The 21,873-nt window shown below is 34.0% G+C and overlaps 2 protein-coding genes across 10 annotated transcripts; one reads left to right on the top strand and one right to left on the bottom strand.

Annotated features, from left to right (window-relative positions):
• Positions 1-1,298: 1,298 nt before the first annotated feature.
• On the top strand, positions 1,299-11,415 carry mxt (Eukaryotic translation initiation factor mextil). 8 transcript variants are annotated; one of them, XM_014348747.2, is made up of 12 exons: positions 5,901-6,053; positions 6,274-6,382; positions 6,528-6,668; positions 6,814-6,983; positions 7,058-7,256; positions 7,473-7,544; positions 8,145-8,205; positions 8,280-8,574; positions 8,667-8,910; positions 9,018-9,133; positions 10,534-10,675; positions 10,846-11,415. In XM_014348747.2, the coding sequence occupies exons 1-11, from the start codon at positions 5,970-5,972 to the stop codon at positions 10,639-10,641; spliced, it is 1,599 nt and encodes a 532-aa protein (XP_014204233.2). In that variant the 5' UTR covers positions 5,901-5,969; the 3' UTR covers positions 10,642-10,675; positions 10,846-11,415. The 8 variants fall into 8 exon arrangements, with proteins under 8 accessions (XP_089447481.1, XP_089447484.1, XP_089447483.1 ...); XM_023391257.2 differs by having other exon boundaries at positions 10,849-11,415; XM_089591355.1 differs by lacking the exons at positions 5,901-6,053; positions 10,534-10,675; positions 10,846-11,415 and adding exons at positions 1,299-1,317; positions 1,501-1,537 and having other exon boundaries at positions 9,018-9,986.
• Positions 11,416-13,576: 2,161 nt separating this feature from the next.
• Top1 (DNA topoisomerase 1) lies at positions 13,577-20,591 on the bottom strand. 2 transcript variants are annotated; one of them, XM_089591794.1, is made up of 12 exons: positions 20,119-20,591; positions 19,523-19,568; positions 18,109-18,508; positions 17,770-18,038; positions 17,584-17,696; positions 17,279-17,518; positions 17,052-17,213; positions 16,862-16,974; positions 15,549-16,522; positions 15,020-15,470; positions 14,796-14,945; positions 13,577-14,719 (listed from the first exon to the last, which is right to left on the bottom strand). In XM_089591794.1, exons 1-12 carry the CDS (start codon positions 20,158-20,160, stop codon positions 14,617-14,619), a joined length of 3,063 nt encoding a protein of 1,020 aa, XP_089447920.1. In that variant the 5' UTR covers positions 20,161-20,591; the 3' UTR covers positions 13,577-14,616. The 2 variants fall into 2 exon arrangements, with proteins under 2 accessions (XP_089447920.1, XP_089447921.1); XM_089591795.1 differs by having other exon boundaries at positions 17,279-17,470; positions 17,569-17,696; positions 20,119-20,590.
• Between the last annotated feature and the right edge of the window lie 1,282 nt (positions 20,592-21,873).

Consider the following 21,873-nt stretch of genomic DNA (forward strand, 5'->3'; position numbering starts at 1 on the left):
TATTATCATCGTCTTTATTATTGCTATTATTATCATTACTGTCATGGTAAATGATATTGTCATCATCATCATCATCATCATCATTATTATGTAGAAGGCTTCTTACTGACTGAATAAAATGTTTTAATGTCAAAACGCTTGTTTTTATTACATCAACTATAAAAACACATGTCATATAAATGTATTAATTTAAAGTCTAAAATCATAATGATACAACTGATCGATCTTTAGGGTGATCACGGACTTTTTCTTGTATTGCTCCCGATCTTTTCCTAAAAAAAGTTTTACCTTTGTTTTCAAGTTTTTTTACCTCTTCCTTCTTTCCCCCCCCCCATAGCGCGTGCACTTTTACCACTATCCTTAAAATGTTTATAAGTCGAAATAACATTTGTACATCGAACAGATCGAATCACGTGAAAAATCCTGTGAAACCCTGTAAAATATTGTTATTAAAACACAAGAAATCGTATCGAAGAAAGAAGCTGTTGGGAAAACCTTGTTCTAGCCACACTGTATATATGTGTTATATATCCGAGCAGCTCATCACGCGTATAAAATACGATGAAACGATTGTACCCATCGATCTCCTATCGATCAAGCGAGCAAAATAACGTACAGCCATGTATTAAAGTAACATGCTTAGCTTTCCCTGCAGCAGATATCCTTTTCTCTTCCGTACAAAATCTAAAATACATTCACTCGCCATTATAAACACGTACAGGTAAAGTATATATACAACAGAGACTTTCGCCTACACTTACCAAGTGTAAGTATACAGCAGTGCCGAGCAGCGATCGGGGCCTTTTACACGGAGCGTTGATGTAGAAAGTTAAAATTGCTGTAAGTACTCCCGGCATAAAACACTCCTCTCCGCTCGTTATTCGCCAAAAATATATACGTGTGCCTAGACCTACAAGGTATACCATGTGTACATACGCGGTTAATACTTGAAATTTTTATTCATCAGTGCACAGTATAAGTTGTAAATGAATACGCAATTAAGCTTATGCCCGGATGGATATCGGTGAGCTTATTTTTTTGAAAATAGAAGAAAAATGAAATAATTTTTTTTTTGTTCAACCAATGGAATATTTTGTATCCCCTTGTAGCGCAGAGAGATGGTGGTGTACACAGTCATGGATCTCAAGTGAAAAAGCTCGAAAACGGATGTAAAAAAAAACCAAAGCTTGCAAGTTTGCCCCGTTTCTCCCTCGTTGGAACGAAGAGAGGCGAAGATAGAGTGGGTATAGCAGAGAGGGAGAGAGAGAGGAAGCAACTTATCGTGAGGAGAGGCGCAGTGTGGCACGGCGAGCCGAGGTCTGTACAACAACCGAGTGGAGCTTGCACGCGCGGGTGTACATATTTTTTTTTTTATATTTTGTTTCTTGTACGTGTATACACGAGTATGGAATATTTACAATACATACGTAACATTTTATTTTAAAATCACAATCAGAACTTTATATGTATACATTTAACTTTGTGTTGTTTTTGTTCAAGTTCAACGAAGACGACTACGACGACTGCCTCATTCGGTGTGCGTATAATACGGTGTATATATTTATATACCCATATGCATGAAATATTTTGTACAGTGTGCTTTTCTTTTTCATACACTTTTTCGGAACATTCGTTTACATTTTCGTACTAATGCTTTATTAGTTTTTTTTTTTTTTTTTTTTTTTTCTCCTGATACTCGGTGCAGTGACGAAATGTATGTAATGTAAAGGTGGCGATGATGTAGGTGATTGACGCCCACGACTTGATTCATCTCATTAAAATACGCTCTGCCCGAAGGCTTTATTGAAATCGATACCCTGCGTGTCTCTGTTGTGTGTGAAGGAAAAAAAAAAAAAAAAAAAATGATGAGCGATTCGTTTGTTCGTGACGTATATACACACATCACGTATACTCATAATTATTATTATTATTATTATTATTATTATTATTATTATGTAGAGTGAAGCGCGGCTCTGTGTTATTTTTAGTTGGTGTGTTTTTTGTTTTAATGAAAAATCGCCGTGTACGCGTCGCCAACAACGTATTTTTGACTGACAGCGTACATATTTATATACGTATGACTGACAGAGGGAGCGCCCACTGTAAAAATTGAAAAAAAAACATGAATATAAGTATGAAATGGAAACAAGTGCATCGATTGATCGTTTCTCCATACAATACCAGTCACGTATTTCGAAACCACAACGCGGCTTCTTCGGTATGCGTATGGCACTATTATTCTTACACTTTAGTATCCAGGCTGAGAGGGGGGGACCCTCTTCTCTTTCTGCATGGTTACTCAATACTTGACACTCGTATATGCGTGTGCGTCTGCAGTGCATAAAAAAAGCTCTCGCCTGGGCCTAATGAGTACATATATATATTTTTTTATTACCTATGCACGTGTGTGCATCCGAAACAGCATCGCCACAATGTTAAACCAAAATTGATCTTATGATGGGTCTCTTGCACCGCGATAAAGAGGGATAAAGAGGTATAAAAAAAAACAACGGGAATTCACATATATACAAGTGTAGGAGGGAAGAGGTCATAATTCTTTAGCATCTGTGTGTGCGCGTGATGTATATGTAGGTACTGTACACTCGCTAAATTAATGTACGTGTAAAGTTAAAAAGCAAAAAGCAAAAATTGCACTTCCTTATTATCAATTAAAGATAATATTCAAGCTAATCACAGAGTATAAAATAATTTTTAGAACGAAGTTTTTTATTTTAATTTATCATTTTGCCCCGAAACGTTTTAAATCATAGAACACAAGTTGTTTGTAACTCTCGTACTCTCGAAGAAAAAAAACAACTTATTTGCAAGCTCAGAGGGTTGGTTATGAGAAATTAATTTTCGGGTGAAGCCTCGCGCAACTGTGTACCTACAAAGTGAAAATAATTTATACTTTCGCTCCTTTATATTTAGAGACAATATAAACATGCTTTTGTTCTCTGTAAAGGTGCATATGGTTCACCACAATTAATGTAAAATTAGTCCACGTGTCATATTGGTAAGCACATCGTTTTTGTTCCCTTTTATTAATCCTCGCGCAAAAATTACAATGTGGAATGCAAAGATAATATGAAGAAAGCTTTTAACCATTGCAATGGCGCCTAGCACAGTTTACTCGAATGTATAAGTATATAGTGCTTGTTTCCGGAGATCTCTCTGTTTTCGTGCATTACGAACACCGACGAGCTTGCAAGTTCAGTGCGTCGGTACGGCAGGAAGCGCATCAGCTGTCCGATGCAGAAGACAACGCGAGCGTTTATTTTTATTAACTTCGTTGTAGTTTCCATGCGGCCAGCATCAATTATTTACTTTTTTTTTCTTTGTGATATTACGGTCAATGTATATTCATTCCTGCACAAAGACGCGAAAAACCTCGAGCTCTGCACCTGTCATATTTCGCGTCAATTTTTTTAAAATTATTTTCAACAAATGCACATCTCTCGTTTAGAAAGTTAATTTATCTTAACGAGCAGCTTCTGCGAATTCATCAAGTGTAATTTGCCTCAACTCATCCGCGGGTCTTTTATTCGAATACGTTTCGCGAGTTACGGAAGTAAAAACAAATTTTTGTAATTTTTCGTGCCTTTTTTTTTTTTTTTTTTTTTTTTTTTTGGTCCGTCGAAAAAGTAAAAATAAGCTGCAACGCTCACGTACAGACGTGGGCACATGATGTTTGACCTTTCCTTTGTTTGATTGGTGTATTTTTGGTTTTTGTTTTTGTTTTTTGACTGGCGTATTTTTCTCGAGTATATTGTACACTTGGAAAGTCAGTGCTTATTAAAAAAAAAAAAAAAAAAAAAGTGTTTCTCTCGTGAAAAATATTATTTTCAAAAGACCGATCAAAACTTGAAAAAAAAAAAAAAAAGATCGATAGCCTTCACAATTCATCGATCAATTAACAAATATCAGAGTTAAGACATAAAATTTTTCTGTGACATTTTCTAACATTATTCAATCAACTAATAAAACGTAGATAATATATCTTTGAAAATTTTCAGGGCTCGTGAACAAATGTATTTATTAAAAATTTCGAGAGATTACATACTTTACATAGCTTTTCTAAGAATTAATCATCTTTGTATGTTAATTGTAATTGTAGTTTCGTCAATATAAACAATCCTTTTAATCGTGCCTTTGTTTACCTTTCAATTGAAAATGTAGTGTCTATACACGTTGAACACAAGAATTTCAAAGAGAGGCAGAGATAAAAAAATCATTTAAACGAGGATTTTCGTGTGATTGAATCATTACAAACATTCAAGTATAAAAAAAACAAACAAGCGAGAACGTGTACAATGTCATAAGCCTTTATTGATGCACTGAATAAACAATACTTCTTTTTTTCGAATCAGTGTAATTAAGTACTGTACTTATACTGAATTAACTTACTACTTACTTGAAAAAGTACTGATTATCCATTGTACTACTCATGAAAACTCATTTTTAAATACGTTTTTTACACGAAATCATTAACCGTTCTAGTTTTTACCGATGACTCATTCATACATTGAAGTATAGTAGCTTCTGGATATTAGAATTAGACCAAAAAATTACCGAACATCGAAAAAATGTTTTCAGAACTGTCAACCATTACCTTGGGAACAGAGGGGGAAGGGGGGAGTGAGAATGATTTTTTTTTTTAACGCAACGTAAAACAAAGAGGGGACAACGTGTCGTGCTTGCATTTAATTTATAGTCCTTTAAAAACTTTTCCCCCCACTTTAAACAACAACTTGCATATATGTTTATATTTACCAGAGCAACAAATGAATATCAAAGGAAGGGGGATGACTTTTTACCAAGTCAGCGAATGAAATACGAGTCGAGAGAGCCGCATTGTTTTGAAAACTCAGTTAGAAGGAAAACGCCGGAATACTTATAAAACCTTTACCAATCAATACATTATTTTCTCGTGCATCATGTGTGCAGGGTGGCTTGTATATACATTTTACAGTATATGCGTATATAATTGCGCAACTGTGCAAAACTGCGAGAGCAAAACAGAGAAAGAAGAGAAGAGAGAATAATAAAAAGCGCGGCTTCCGGAGGGGAACGATGAATAGGTGGGAGGAGGAGGGGGAGGGGATAGGTCTGGTGGTGCCGGGGTGCCGCCTCGCGAACGCTTGGATATATATATGTTTTGAGTGTGGCACCTGACGTCACTTAGCCGTGAGCCACAAGTCTGTCCGTCCATCGCACTCCGACGTCTCCGACCCGCCCGTCCCGTCCCGTCGTCGACGAACTTGCACCGACTCGTATGTAGAAGTATTTTTCTCGCCCGCGGATACCTGGTGGTACAGGGAGTTGGTGGCTTCCTGAGTTGTACGTGCGAGGGGAAAAGCTCCCTGGAAGACTGCAGCTGTACGACGACGAGGACCGGGTCGGTGCATTAAAGAAGAAAAGTGAGAAAAGAAAATCAACAAAAAGCTTTTTTTTTTTTTTTTTTTGGTTGTACCTATCTACCTATAGCACGCGGTAACCATGTGTAGCAACACTCGTGAAGAGATTTCCCTACACCTCCTTCCGCTTTGCTCTGTCGTCACACGCAGCCGGCAGTATTTTCTTTTTTTTTTCGTGCGAGCGAAAGAAAGACTGAGAGCCGGGGGGTTATTTTTAAATCGGCCGCAACGCAGAACGACGGCCCGGCCCCGGAGTGTAGCGTAGCCGTAGCTCACCAGCAGTAGCCTCAGAGAGACAACAGCGAGAGTCTTGTCTTCGCTTAGGACTCTGGCAAAAGCTTTGGTGTGCGCGAGGAAGCAGCGGCAGTCTTTTTCTTTCTTTCATTCTTTCTTTGTTTTTCTCGAAACGAAAATTTGCCTCTTATCTTTACCACGAATTTTCGGTATTTTAGTGCGCTTGTATAATTACGTACGTTCTTATATACATTTCGCACTTACTAGCTTACTACTCGTGTACATAGGTGTATAGGTTGTACATACACAATTAAAAGTATGGCTGCACTGTTTCATCGCGCCCGAAGCTTCACCGGGAGGTCCGGGAGCCGGGTAGACGAAGAGGACGAAGACTTATTTGCGGTGGGTCGTGGGTGTGTTGAGTTTTGTGTAATCATGCATTCCTTTCGTAATAGTTTTCCCGTTTTTCAAAATCACGTGATGGGAAAAACTTGAGATAAAAACAATTTTCGCCATTGAAAATTGCTGATTTGTTCTGGGATTTTTTAAGCTACTTATCACGTTATTGTTTACATTAACTTATTGTAAGTGACTTTTTATCTAATTATTCTCTCTGTTTTAGACAATGGCAACTACAATTAACAGACCACGAACGATTAAGAAGCTGGAAAAGCCTCGGCCGCTGAAGATCAGCCAACGTAGCCCAACGACCGACACGCGGATTACGACCGGTAAACCTGACGGATGCCATTTTTCTTATTTCACTTTGCCATTCCATATTGCACGTTTTATTTTTTTCTGCAAAATAATTTTCGAGTATTGGATGCCTTCTGGGCTTTATTCAACTTTTCGCGTGTTTTTTTTAACTCACGACAGTCGACGACATTGTTTCACTGATTGACAATGTGGCCATGCACTTGAACAATGGCTTTTACGATCAATCCCTGCAAAACAACATCGTTAGGATGTGCAATCATCTGAAGCTTTATTCCCAGCAATTAGAATTGATTTACAAAGGTGAGTTCTTTGCGTTGTATTTTTAAGCTTCTCGATATTTTTGTTTACCTCCTAAAACCAATATATTTTGATATTCAAGTAGAAAGCGGTTCAAATGTTATCTCTAACTCTAAATAATGTGTGTTTACCTATTTTGTTGTTTTAGATCAGCTGGATAGAGCATTCATTGCTATCAGAAATGGTAGCCAAGACGAAAGATTAGACATGACGACCAGGGTACACTTGTTGGAACTGATAGAGCTAAGGGCTAAACAATGGCACAACAATGAATCCATGCATGCCTATTATTCTCAGAAACTTTCCCATTTGGATGACGTGAGTCAAAAAAATTTTCTTACAACTAATAAGGATGTGATCTAACTACCCATGAAAAATGTATGTAAATGCAGCAAAATGAGCTGCTGACACCAGAAACCCCAACGCATTTGCTGACGCCTAACTTAATGCCCATGAACTCGGCCTCATCACCTCTATTGGGACCTGGTGAAGTTATTAAGAATAGTGGCAAGTTTGTGAAGCCGACTCGTATTCCTGGTAAAAATTACTGCAAGGATGAAGTTGTCATACGAAATAGTGATTCCGGAAAAGGTAAGACTTGTACTTTATCCTTGTTTTTTTTCAGAATGCGTAGATGGGCCATTTCGTAGTTTATACTTCTGTAAATCGCAATCTGCACTCACACTGATGAAATTACTTGTAAAATTTATTTATCAAAAGAAGGTTAACATGGTATAATTTTCATTTGAATCTGTAGACTGCTATGGTTTTTATTTATTTTTTAAATGAATTTGCACAAATGTATAGTGATGGGAATAAAAGGTCGACGAGTTCACATGATTGAAGAACTTAGCGAGACAATCATCTCCTTCCAAAGAGGTAAAGTGTTAAAAGTGGTGTGCTGGACATGCTTGTGATATAAGATGATTCACCTACAAGTTACTTGCTATTAATCCAACAATGACACCTTGTCAATAATTGCTCACATCATCAGTTTTGTTTGCAGCTTGTTGTTCATTAGCACCATATTTTTATACCTAAGGACATATTAACATTATGCAATGAGGAAAGGTGCCCCAAGAATTTTTAGATAATTCGGCATTAAATTATGCTTGTAAATAATTTTTCCGAATTTACTTTAACTAATTCTAACAGCCCCTTGAAGCATGGCACAGCACGTATCACATTAACACCTAAAAATTCTTAACAAAAGTGTTTAAATAACTCGTTTGTTATATTTTATTAATATAAAAATTAATTAGTTAAAAATAATGAAGACTGTTGAGTAGATTTTGGTACTCTATAAGTATGAAAAAATTTACACAAATCGAATTGGTATTATCAACATAACATAGAGTTATAAATTTTAATCAATGGTGGTCAATTTTTTAAAATAATTAAGCCAAAGTTGTATAAGTAACATGTTTCACATCGTTTCTATTTTAATTATTCATTATTAAAAACTTGAATTATTTTTAGTGAATCCTGGAGCTAAAGAACGACTTGTCCAGATAACGGGTACTTCCGAGGACAAGATACAGTAGGTTCCATCATTTGAGTGTTGGTGCTACAAGCACAAATAACGCAAGAAAATAATAAATTATTAACTTTCAGCTATGCGAAAGATCTAATCAAAGATACAATTCAACGAAACGCATCACCAGTGCGACTCGAACAAGGTGGACGAGAGAAGAGTGCTATTGGTGGCTCAAGTTCTTCCCTGAATAGCAGTAATTCAGATGAAAGTAACAGACTACAACAACATCATCATCAACAGCATCATTCTATGCGCTCGTCACTTCTCCACAGTCTGTCCACCAACGACGCCAGTATTGGCGAATACAAGTATACTGTTACAGTAGGACCACATGCTATTAAAATTACTGGAAGTAATTTGGATATTGTTCGGGCAAGTTTTTTAACAACTCATATTGAGTGTTAACTTTTTACTCTAATGTTTGTCTATTTTAATCATGACAAATCTGGATTCGTTTCGTTAAGGCGGCCAAGTTAGTTCTTGATGAATATTTTTCTGAGGAGTCTGAGCATTTCAATAGTGGAATAGCATATTTCACATTTAACGAAGACCCATTTGCTCAGGCTACTCCAACAACTCCTAGCACTCCCCTGTCTGCTGGTCAGGCAAATTTTCCTAGGAGAAATTTAAGTTATGAAGGTAGCCCAGCTATGGATACTGCTAAAACTAAAGGTGCTTGTATCCCTGAAATTGAACCCAAAAAAATTGGTAAGTTTTATTTTCACACTTAGTTTTGAAATCTCAACTCTCAAACGATGTCATTATTTTTTTGAAATCAAACATTTTGACGGCCCTTTTTTTAATTTTGTTCACAGCATCTACGGAGCTTTCATACGAGTTTTTGATGCAATGTGCTAAGGGTCCGTTTGCTAAGCGACCTCCAGCTGACTGGGACCGCATACAGAAAGAGCATCCTAATATCGTTCGAAAGGTACAGGATACTCGTGTTATTACTAATAATGCTAATGATATTAACGAGGACTCGCCAAGCCCTCAACTGCACCCTTTTAACAATACTAATGTAACTTACAAGGCTGATAACTTCAAAAGCTTTTGCGATCCTTCTACCAATTATGAAAATAACGGAATGCAATGGAAAGATATTGCAGTTGCTGTTTGCAATTAATCCTCGGACAGAACACAATCATAAAACATTCACCTGTTCAAATTTCATTCTTTTGAATTATAAAGAATGACAATTTTTTTAACTATTGATTAATAGTTGTGATATTAAAAAACTTATTGTTAGTATCGAGCTGTGAAATGTCTAAACATGCGATCATCTCGCGATTTGGATAAACGTAGTAAATACACAAGCAAAATAATAAATGCCAAAATATTCTTTAGTCAAAAATATACTCAGTCAAGTTTTATAACATTACATTATAAGGTAAACTATTAAAATATTGAAAGTTTATAAATCTCATTAACTAAGTAGGAATGTGAGAAACTTGACAAGTTATCATGTAAGGATTTATACGAATTGCTATTTATGTAAAACTATTAGACGTAGATAATGTCAAGAACCTAAAACGTCTAATAAATAAGTAAATTCCAAATTTGGAAACATACTTGTAGACAATTCATTTTTTTATATTTCACAACTGTTCTCTATACGTTTTGAAACGTGTCAATCAATCAGAAAAAACTAGACAATTTCATTATTTTTTTACTTATACTCATTGATCTATCAAATAAATATAGTTTGATGAATTATATTAATTGTGTTTAGTTAATCTTTATTTTATTTTCAACATTGCTAATATCTGCATGCTTCCACAATATTAATAACAATTACGTTATATGCGCATGCCTTGTTTTATTAACTGTGTTAAATTGCATTTATCATAACTAATTATGTCTTTCAACCTGCTACTAAGGACAATACAAGGTAAGATTATAATTTTTCTACTAAATTACTTTGAGCTCGAAAAACATGTGTCTCACTTCCAAGCATAAAGAGGGTCCAAAGTACTTTTCACACCTTTTTCTCTTGAACACAAATAATTAAATAGTACATCATGCATCACCTAAGACAAGAAAGTACAGAATGTCCTAAATCGCATGTTTAAAACGCTCAGTTTCGCCTCAGATGGCAATAACATTCTTCACTTCCGTTCTCGATGTGTACGATTTTTGTGTCTCAGGCTAGAAATATGAGTTTTCTAGCCACTGGCATGAAATTGAGATATTTTCAGTGAAACCCTGCAGGATGAAATGAAAAAAAATTTAATTTTTTGTAGTAGTTGATACTAATATCAAGTAAAATAAAAATTTGAATAAAGAATTATTAGATGTAAGAATCTACAAGAAAATGTGTGTTGGTTGTAGGCACCGATTCGCTGGTTCGAACCGGAAGCATATAAAGCAAAAGTAGCTGCAACAGGTTTCAGTACCGTGATATCTGTTGGTGAAATATTGGAAAACGATCCTGAATAAACTTGAACAGTTCAAGCGAGTAACATAAGTCGAAGTGAGTAAAATTTCATACTTTCATTTTAATAAAACGCGAGGACGCATTGGATTTTGTTTTAAAATGTGTAAAATTAGAGAGAGAAACAACTATTATATTCTAATGTGCCGCACGTTTTGGCTTCATTTTTTGGGAAAAAAGTGAAAAGGATCTGATTACAAAATTTTCAGAAGTTTGGCCATGAAAAAGTCAATCAAAGACAACTTTTGAAAAGGATACTCATTCAAACGGTGTGATCAAAAGTTCGAGGACTTACGCTACCAATCGACTTTCATGAAAATAATAGACGTTTTTTCATAATGAGTCCTTTCCAGTCATCCCTCATGAACTTTTTTTACGTACATAATGTGTATATGCAATAATTTTAGTTTGTATTGGAAGTTTTACGAAAAAATGGACTGTGTTCCGTGAAAGGTAGCTGTAAAAAATAATGTGCAAGAAACGCACACCTGATTCATAAACTTGTTTGTAATAATTCATAATCTTTTATTTCAAATGTTACATTATTGATAAAATTGTATAAAATTATTTTTTAAAACAATGACGAGTAGCAATTTTCGGAAAATTTAAATTTTTAGGCACAGTTTGTACAACTGAATTTGCTTCCTGCATGATAAGTAACTTATGACGTTAGATATTCTTACGTCTTGAGTATTTTATAAGAAACAAAAGTTTTATTTCAACTAACGTAAGATTTATCAAGTTTTCCTTTAAACTACCCTTTCATGTTATAGAGCAATAATTTAAATTATTTGTAAAACAATGCTTCTGTGTGATCAGTGACCTTATGAATAAGTACGAGCTTTCGCTTCTGAAAAAAAAAAAAAAAAAAAACGGTTTATACAGTTCGATCTGATGACAAAATTGAGTTGTACAAATTTTGAGTAAAAATAAGTACACATTTATTAAATAGTCTAGTCCCATTTTCCTTTTTTAGTTTTGATTAAATCTTTTTCATGAAGTGACGTGTCAAAATGGATATTATACATACACTAAAAAAAGTATAAATTGTTATAGAGCTTCGCGTTGACATAAAATTTAAAAATCTTAAGAATATATTAAGTTTGTTGAAGCTCGAAATTAAAAAAATAAAAGCTTGCGTAACGCGAACAATTTGATTGTCCCGTTATAAATTTAAGCCTAAGAAATGTGTTGGAATATGGCGACTTGCATTTTTTTAGTCAATTATTTGAAGAAGATAAGACATTCGTAAAAGTAAGTAGATAAAAATTCCCAACAAAATTTGATAAAAAAAAAGTGATAAAAACATTAGTTAGTAAAAAAAATAAAAAAAGTTCGAGCAATAAAAAAGATAAATGAAACGCAAATCGCGCTTGCATTTTCTAAAAATAAAAAAAATAAAAAAAATAAAAAAAAACAATCAAGAGCCACTTAAAGAATAAGTGACTTAAAGAAAAAAGGAACCTAGTCTGAAAAATTTGTTTGTGATTTCGTTATTTGTTGTCCCTTAATATTTATTTTTCATCAAATCAATATTACTAAGTTTACCTTTTTAAAACAATGGTAAATTTCATGTTTTTATACCTACAATATGTTTTGTTAAGTGACTACAGAAAATGACGTCTCAAAATATATGTTGTGTTTGTTAATTTTTATTATGTCTACAAAATATCGCTAGATGCAGTTTGTATGTATTTATGGACAAAAAATGGAAAAAAAAATACCATCGAGGCGTTTCACTAATTTATTACGAATTTTTACTAACTGTAATTATAAAAATATTACAGAGTATTGCACTGTATCAATGTTTCCTTTTTTAATAAATTTTAAACAGTAAGAAAATGTTTTTATAATTAAGGTATGGTTTATAAATGGTTGCAAATTTTATAAGTACACATACTTTAATAATCCTTTTATACAAAAGAGTTTTTGACACATACATAAAAAGGACTTGCAAATCTCCTACTTTAAGTAAACATTTTTTCAAAAACAATCGCTCTTGAAAAATAGAAGTTATTTTTATGATTCATTAAATTACTGGCATTGTTGGCTTATATTGTAACATAAAATTTCTTTTCATTTATGTAAGAAAAAATGTCAATGACTACGACAGAGCTGTATCATCATGGAATGATTATTGAATCATTTATTACTTATTGTTATAAAAACAATCTAATGTTTTACTACAATCCTCCACTGTTACTCAGGTCAGTAAACTAACCCAATTTGAATGCGCTTTAAAATTTTTCAACAAATTCACTACATTGATGGGAATCTGACTTTGCCATTATATGAAAGTGTAAGAGCAAAAGATTATCACTATTCTAAAAAATCTTCGTAATTTTATATCAGTTGTTTCAACTGCATGAATATTTATAATTTTCATTAGTTAATTCATTGCTTATTTTTTTTTCTTTCTAATCTTATTCCCTGCAATATAAAATAGTTTCTATGCAATCAACATTTTTAATTAACTATGCATACAACTTTAACGGTTGATTGTGATGGTTACATCTAGTAAAATTCATTTTTTGTTGCAATTGTGTTTGGTGAACTAGACTTCACGAATGAATTTATAAATGAATTACCCTTAAAATAGACTTACAGATGTATACGTCATTCCATAACTTAAAAAAGTTACAATTATCATTACAAATTACTTTTTATTAGAATTTATATTATAAACCTTTCCTTGTTTGAAACAATTTACTGATTCTAAAAGAGAATGAATAAAATATTGCTTTTGTCAAAAATATTTGTCACTGTTACATTTACCAAACAAATATTAACTATTGAAGACTACACATTTATTTGTAAAAAGTATCATTTTAAATCATAGCTGACAAAATACTTACTTCTTTTGCACGCTTTTTTAAATTTATATACTTATTAATATCAAAGTATATCCCATAAAAAGTAAGGGCCCTTAAGTGAAAGATCTATAGTTTTATAGAATTTTATTTTATTTTTTTACTACATATACGATAAATTACTTTGCATGAGTGTATTTATGTATAAGAGAATATTACATGATTCAGACGAGTATATTCAATTCAATGCTTAAAAAGTATGAAATCATTGTTTGTGATGTAAAAAGCGCGTTTGTACAAATGTATTTCCATAACCTTAGGAAGCTTAATGAAAAACTACATTTGAGTGTATCTTAGAATCTTAATGAAAATTTTTTTTACAGTCGTGATAAAAAGTGTTATAAATAGGAGAAATAATACTTTATATACATATAAAAAATCTCTATTACTGTTTATTGTATGTATATGTGTATACTGAACCACTCATTAAATTCAACAATAGGCAAGAACGTCTTCAAATTTAATGTTTGCTTTCACTTCGTGGCATTTATCAATAAAACCTGGGTTATTAAGTAACTATATAGTTCATGCTACGAATACAAACCTGTAATTAAAAATTATGTTGATCTTTCTTTCAACTTTGAATATATATAATTATTTATTGGAGTGATAATGATTCAATTTTGTACTGACCAATTGAACGTTTGCTACAATTATACTACACATGACTGTATTAAAAAAAAATTGTTTGTTTTATTTATCTATCAATTATATGCACGGAAACAGGAAAATTGAACAACAACAACAATTTTGTCTCAAATTTTAAAATTGACTTATTGATATAAGAAAACATCAACTTTCAATACAATTACAAAAAAAATGATCTATCAATCTTATACAAATTAATTCCTTCAAGGATTATCTTAGAAAATTAAGATAAGGTAAATTGCATTTAATGTATCCGGACAACTACCTAGATTATTATACATCTCGATAATTATCCTTTTAACAGTTGATTATCTAGACAATGTACAACACTTACTCACGCACGCAGAATTTTCTTTAATAGATTATGAAAAAAGTTCATATTGTTCTAGACGTCTTCACAACTAAATTAAAATTGACTAAAGAGAGTAGTCGCACTGCTGCGCGTCGCCGAAATTCGCGAGGTTAAAAAACGTAGTCGGCTCCTGCCATGTCTATTGCCCAACGGAACTTATCTCGCTGTGTCTTGTTATAAATCTTTTCTATTGGCACGTCGTGTTTCTTACACCTTGTAAATGAAAAATTTATTTTAATTTTTAATAATTTTTTATTTTTACTTAATTTTGTATTTAAATTATACTCACCACGCAACAGAGATACGAGGATCAAGATAATTCAATTTACTGGTGCCTAGAGCAATTTCTTTATTTTCTTCCTTATCTGTGACCTGAAGTTCTAATTTATGTAACTGCTCTTTGAGTTTTTCCAATTGCTTCTTTTTTTTCTCATACAACCTAAGGGTATAAGATTTTTCGTAAGAATTCATTACAAACAGAAATTTCAAATAAAAGATTCAAGAGTTACGTACACTTTTTCTTTAACAGAGCCACGTTTTGCGTCTTGCTTCATTCCTTTGATATTTTTCTCCGCCTCAGCAATAACTTCCTTCTTTGCATCAATCTTGCCTTTTAGATTCTCCATTGATTTACTGTGAGTTTTTGGAACAGCTCGCTGATGGTTACACAATATCGCGACAGCACGATTCGCTCTATTGTAGGATAGAATTTTTTCAGCTACCGTCGAATCAGGATCAGTAAGCTTATCCAACTGTTGTTGCAGTGTCCAGGATGCGTTAAAAGTCCTGAACACTTTGGCAGTAAGACCTTCCATCAATTCGTTTAAGTGTTTGTTCATAATTGTAGTATTAAGACGATCGAAAAGTTCATCGCTTGGTGCTTTGTTGTCCATGAAGAGTTGAAGACTCTTGAAAACGCGTTTTTCGACTGGTACTTTGTTATAGTATCGAATTGAGTCTTTACCTAGGATTCAAGAGAAATGTGATTATTTATTGGTACTTAAAAGTAATGAAAAATTGAGTACTAATTTTATCAGCTTACCTAAGAAATCAAATTCAACTACAAATTCTTTTCCATCCATTTCTTCGTGTAATTTGATATGTTCCACGCGCAAGGAGCAGCAACCGACTGTGTCAGCTTGATCCTCGTCTTTCTCATTACCAGCTCTCAAAGCGAGCCTGTCAATGAAATATAATGCAACAGCCCTTTGCCTAACTCTCATCTCTTTACTCTTCCAGTCGTCGCGGTAAGTTGACCTAATTTTATCTACAGATTTAGCAAGTTTCCTAGCAGTCTCATACTTTTGCCAATCCTTCTCACCTTTAAGTTTACTTGAAGGATTTAACATGACATATTTGACCTGGCCCTGAACATTTTCAGTCCAGGAAGCCAACCAAGTAACAGTGGGATCATGTCTGACTTCTCTCCACTTGTGACCGGGTGGAGGTTTAGGGATTAACGAGTCTTTGGAGCAGTTGATCAAAACATCTTCTGGTACAACTCGCTTTTTAAGTTTTCCCATTTTAGGATGTTCTCCACGACCTCTGAACAAACCTGGTGGTTCTATTTTGAAATTACCTATTTTTTCTTTGTGACCGTCAATTGTGCAAATACCATATTCCTTTTGAATCTCTTCATTCTGTTCTTTAATAGCCTTCTTTTCTTCTTTAGACATTGCCTTACGCTCCTCGCTTTTCTGGGTAAAATACTTGTTAATTTCTGTAAAGTTACATTTCTTCAAATCAGTGATCTTGGATCGTTCAGAGTCTGTCATGACCTCACGCCAGTCGTGGAAGAAGTTGTCATTGAACACTTGTTTCGTTGTATAATCATGTTCCAACATTTTACCGTAGAAGGTGGCAATTTCTTCAGCTTCTATAGACAATTTCATTTCTTTGCCATTGTAATAAAATTTAACACTACTCGGTAGTGGTTCGTATAGCGGTGCAAATACGGGTCCTTTGTGTTCCAAGAAATGCCACTTGGTTCCGTCATCTCTCTTTTCTTCCTCCCACCTGAAAATAATAATAAAAACGTTCACCGTACAGACATCTTTAAGAATGAAGAAGATATGTGTGTGGAGGTTAACTTAACCTTAAATTCGATTTTCTAGAGGATTTTAACTTCGGGAACTTCGCTTTTGAGCAATAAGAAAAACAATGAATATTAACAACGGCACTACTTTTGTTCACAAGATATTTGATCATAAACTCTAAAGTGAAATTCATTACTTTTATCTAAAGTTATAGACAAACATCTCATAATGAGTCAAGGCAAGAAAAACACCGTTGGGTCAGATAAGGTTACGTTACATCACGTGATAAATGGGTTCAAATTTTGGAGCAGCATCTTACCATTTCCAAACTTCTTGTTCTTCTTCTTCTTTTTTTTTCTTTTTAGGACTTGGTTGTGACGATGTAGATGTATTATTTTCTTTTGCTTTTAGTTTTCGTTTCTTTTTCGGTTTCTATGTACATATATAAAAAAAGTATTACTCTCAAGTGTACTCCTAGACAGTAAAGAATTGTGTATTATTTGTCTCACCTCTTCAGGCTCTTCGTAATCATCTTCATCTTCACTATCCTTCTTCTTCCTTTTCTTTTTAGATACAGGCTCTTTTTTAGGTTTTTTACGAGCTGCCAAGGGAATATCATCATCACTATCTGACAAAGCCTTTCTCTTTGTACCTGGTGTTGATCTATTAGCCTGCATTGATTGAAAAATAAGTAAATAAGTTACAAATAACAATATATAATTAATTTGATCCATACCAATGGCTTATCTTCATCAGACTCTTCTTCAGTTTTCATGGTACTATTGTACATTTCAGAAAGTCTAGTGTCAGCAGTTGAGTCTAAGCTATTTTCTTCTTTCATTTCTTCATCTTCTTCTTTGATGTATAGACGTTGACTATCATCTCCGCTATCATAATCGTCATCTGCCTCTTTAAACGATTCTTGTTGCTTCAGAAAATATAACATTTCATTAACGATTAGACTTAAATTTTGCGTGTGAAAATAGTGTAAATGAAAACAAAAGAATTGCAAAAAAAAAACGTTACCACTTTAACTTCAATTTTAACTTCAGACTTAATTTGTAAATCAGACTCTTCTTTGATTACAAGTTCTTCTTTTATCTTAGGCTCTTCTTTAATTTTTTCCTTCTTTTCCTTTTCATCGCGTTGTTTGGCTGTAAAACGTATTCTTGTATAAAATAACCGTAAAACAAGAGTTTGTATTAAAACATACTATCCTTAACCTACATTTTTCTTTATCATGCCGATGCTTATCACGGTCTTTCTTGTCTTTTTCGGGGGAACTTTTCTCTTTGTGCTTTTCACTTGAGTGAGAGCTGGAATGACGTTCCTTGTCCTTATCGGAGGAATGCTTCTTTTCTTTATCCTTAGAACTCTTCTCTTTTTCTTTATCCTTGTCACGAGAGGAACTTTGTGAAGAACTGTGCCGATCTTTGTGTCTTTCCTTATCTTTATCCTTACTTCTTTCTTTATCTTTTGAGCTACTGCTATGGTGTCTGCAAAAAAATATGATTTTAGAGCTTTTGTAAGTGGTAAAAAAATTTCGCATAAAACTGTTATACTCACTTGTCTTTAGAGCTGGAACTTGATTTATGGTCTTTGCTTCTCTCCTTGTCACGATTAGAACTAACAGATGAGCTCTTGTGCTCCTTGTCTTTGTCTCGACTCGAAGAACTACTCTTCTTGTCCTTGGACTCTTTATCCTTGTCCCTACTTTTTTCTTTATCTTTACTACTACTGCTACTGTGCTTCTCTTTGCTCTTATCTTTAGAGGAACTTGAGCTGTGCTTGTCCTTATGTCGATCCTTGTCCCGATGTTCGCTTTTATGACTCTTTTCTTTATCTTTACTCCTTTCTTTATCCTTATGTTCAGACTTGTGACTCCGTTCCTTATCCTTTTCTTTATACTCAGACTTATGCTCTTTTTTGTGTTCGTAACCATTAGTCATGCCATTCATTTGAGCATCTAAATAATAACACAATAAATAATGTTCTTTCATGTTATGTTTTGATTTTAAATTTGTCATGCATCACACAATTATATATTATTTAAATTAAAGCTTTCTTCAAAATTGTTTTAAAACTATAGTGTTCTTTTAAAGGATATCAGAGTGTTCTTTCAAGTACTATTAGAACATCAAATACAAAATTGTTAAAATATGATAATTATTTCAATGTTTTGAATTTTTTCTTACTTAAACTAGAAAATTGTTTCTTCCACCATAAGAAAAAACTTCAAATACAAAACTAGGACCTTATGTAAAACTTTTTATGAACATTACGAACAAAAAAAGAAAAAAAGAAATATTTATCAGATAAAAAAAAAAAAAAAAATTGAAATATCTATACAATAATCAATAGACTTCAAAGCATCAAAAATTCGCCAACGATCGGTCAGGTTACTACCTGTTACTCCGACTCGGTAAGATACAAAAAGCTGATTCGATATAACGTGCTAAAAAGTGGAAATAAAAGTGAAGCTGTTAAGACACGGAAAATAATACTACTTAATCACTTAGTCAGCGTGTAGCCATGGGAAAAATGTGGAAGGAAAAAAAAGTGATTGAGAAAAGAACGTAAGTAACAGTTCTTCCGTCCGCACGCAAGCGGCGATCGGAGTCGGCTGGCCGTTCTCTTTAAATTTAAAATCTCGGCCTGGCCCACAAAAGCCGCATCGTAACTTTAAGAGCTGTCGCAAAGCCGAGAAGGATCCGACGAGCGAGAGAGAAAAAGAAAATCAATTTGCCTCGTCGATTCGAAAACCGGAGCACGTGCCGAATATATGTGTATATACGTGTGCACATATATTTATATAAATAGTGTTCTGCGACTCTGCGATTCTTTCTGATGGTCTGCAGTTACCCGTCGACGACAGAACGTATGATGTGTTGCCTTAAGAGCGGCACATTCGGAAGATACAAAATAAGTTGAATAAAAAAAAAAAGGTCCTTCCCCTCAGCGTCCTGGAGGCACGACTTACCTCCATGGTTGCCAGCCGCGCTACTGTTCTCCTTGGCCTTTTTGTCCTGTGAAAATAGCAGATATTAAGCGTGCATGTCTCAAGATATAAAAAAAAATTGAAGTAAAATAATTTTGTTAGTAAATGTACATGTTTAATCTTTCAATTATCACGTCTACTGGAGCTCATGTTTTTTTGAGCTATATATTAACATCCTCCCAAGGATATAAGCAGCGCTTTCTTAAGAATTAAATATTTAACAAACAAGTACTACAACTGTCTTACAAAGCCATAGATGGACTTGAATACTTGGTATTTTTTTCAAAAAAAATTTTTTTTTTCTATATGTATATTATTTAGATAAATGTAGCAATAAAGTGATACACAGAGACGCGCCGCGAGTCGGGACATAGCCTCTGGACGGTAGGAAGCGCTTACGTGTTATAGAGAGAGAGCAATTGAGGGGAACTTAGTCGCAGACGCCATATTGGGACTTAGAAAAATTTCGCTCGGCGGAGGAGCGGCCAAGAGCGAAGAGGTCGAACGGGGGCTCGGATCGAAAAAGTAAACTCGTGACGAGCTTCGTCGTCGAGGATAGAACAGAAATGGCCACTTACCGGGTCGACCTCGGCCCTGGACACTGGCTGCTCAACCTCCATTTTCTCCCACGTACGGGTGATAGTCTCTGGCGTGCTTGGCCGCAGCTGTCTCCTGCGAGAGAGCCGTAGCCCGAATACTTGCTTGCTGCTCTGCTGACCGCTGCCGAGAGACTAAGTTGCTTTCTCGTTCTCTACACGCTTCTCTTTTCTCTCTTGCAACTTCTCTCCTCTGGAAGCGCGACGACGACCGCAACGCCAAAGTCCCGACCAACAGCGGCAAAGATACGTTTACTTATCTTCACAAGCTCGCGTTCGAAGATAATTCTTCTCGTTTTCGTGGTCGTCCTCTCCCCTTTTTCATATACTTACTTTTTTATCCAGAACAAAACTGCGTTTGCGTTCGAATGTCGCGCAATAACGAGCGTAGCAAACTTCGACTTGGGATTCGCATGTCGCACCTTCTTCGCACGGAAATACGACAAACACCCAACAACTAACGTATCGGAACGTATAATAATGTACAGTATGTACACTTAACCCGAACCCGGCCAGCCAGCGTCTAAGTGCTGAAAATGTACAACTGCGCATGTGCAGGCTCTTTAACTCTATCCTTTTGATCGAGTTCATCGAGTCGAATCGTCGAACGGCGAGATGAAAAAGATGAAACTTAATCACGACCACAAGATATATTTACTCATGTTTAAGGAATAAATAAGTATATATATTACACCGCTGTGATAATATGATTTTTTGTATTTATGGATTTTGCGAAAAAGTACGATAATGCTAATCCTCCCCGAAGGCCAATAGTTTTTTTAAGGTGGTTAACATACAGCAGTTAATCAATAATTCGAAGCTTCTTTTTCGCGGTCACTTATTGGAGCTGTATAACTGATGAAATTTGACTACATAATTTTTATTGTATCAACTTAAATTAATTAACTACTTAATAAATTTGAATTTATCAAGTACATTTTTAGTAAAAAGACATTATTCTCACTTCGAAAAAAATTGTGATTTCTAGAAATCTTCAGCATATTTTTTATAATTTTGCATTTTGTGTACAGTAAAAAATAAATAAATTGTATTTTTTTTTAATGAATTTCAGTTAAAGAATATGAAAGAAAAATTCAAAGAACAGTTTATATACGATACAAAAATTGTGTTTTTCAAAAATTATAGTATATGCAAACTATGACATTTGACAGCTTGTAGATTGTTTCGTATGATATTGTATTAAAATAGAAAAAAAAATGATTTAGGAAAAAGGTTTTACTTTTCTGAGATTTGTCAATTTTTTGTTCTTTTCGTATTTGATTGTAAAACATTAATATTTAACTTAACTGTTGTAGGGACAAAACTTTTTTTTTTAGTTTTTTTTTGCAATTTAGAGTGTTTATTATTGATCGCTTAGAACTTGAGAATTTCAATGAAATATATCTAAAAAACTTTATTTCGGAGTGTACTTTAAAAATGCCTATTTGCGCTTATAAAAGGAAAAAATTGTATTCTTTTCATTTATGTTTATATAAAATTTCAAAAATAATAATTAAGAAATCATTTTTTAAAATCTTGTAGTCTGCAGTACGAAGCTTAAAAAATATTAGCTCTTGTCAGATTTGATAAATAATCCTTTATACAGTACTGGCCCTTAGAGCGTTGGATGATAAAAGCAAACTACTTGTAGCCAGCTGTCCATTACATGATGTGAAAAAATTAACTATATGGAAACGCTTTTTTTTCTCTTTTTTTTTTAAATCTTTACTTAGTGTT

Source organism: Copidosoma floridanum, unplaced genomic scaffold (genome assembly GCF_036245765.1).
Source record: "Copidosoma floridanum isolate Cflo_tuat_1 unplaced genomic scaffold, Cflo_Japanese_pri ptg000013l, whole genome shotgun sequence".
Classification (NCBI taxonomy): domain Eukaryota; kingdom Metazoa; phylum Arthropoda; class Insecta; order Hymenoptera; family Encyrtidae; genus Copidosoma; species Copidosoma floridanum.

What these genes read in the sequence shown, in the direction of transcription:
- mxt (XM_014348744.3), top strand. Translation starts at nt 5,970, where the DNA reads ATGGCTGCACTGTTTCATCGCGCCCGAAGCTTCACCGGGAGGTCCGGG. An exon ending in ATTAGAATTGATTTACAAAG is followed by an intron (nt 6,669 to 6,813) that starts GTGAGTTCTTTG and finishes TTGTTGTTTTAG; the next exon opens with ATCAGCTGGATAGAGCATTC. An exon ending in ACTTCCGAGGACAAGATACA is followed by an intron (nt 8,206 to 8,279) that starts GTAGGTTCCATC and finishes ATTAACTTTCAG; the next exon opens with CTATGCGAAAGATCTAATCA.
- Top1 (XM_089591794.1), bottom strand. Translation starts at nt 20,160, where the DNA reads ATGGAGGTTGAGCAGCCAGTGTCCAGGGCCGAGGTCGACCCG. An exon ending in GAACAAGAAGTTTGGAAATG is followed by an intron (nt 16,523 to 16,861) that starts GTAAGATGCTGC and finishes TATTATTTTCAG; the next exon opens with GTGGGAGGAAGAAAAGAGAG. An exon ending in AGTTGAATTTGATTTCTTAG is followed by an intron (nt 15,471 to 15,548) that starts GTAAGCTGATAA and finishes CTTGAATCCTAG; the next exon opens with GTAAAGACTCAATTCGATAC.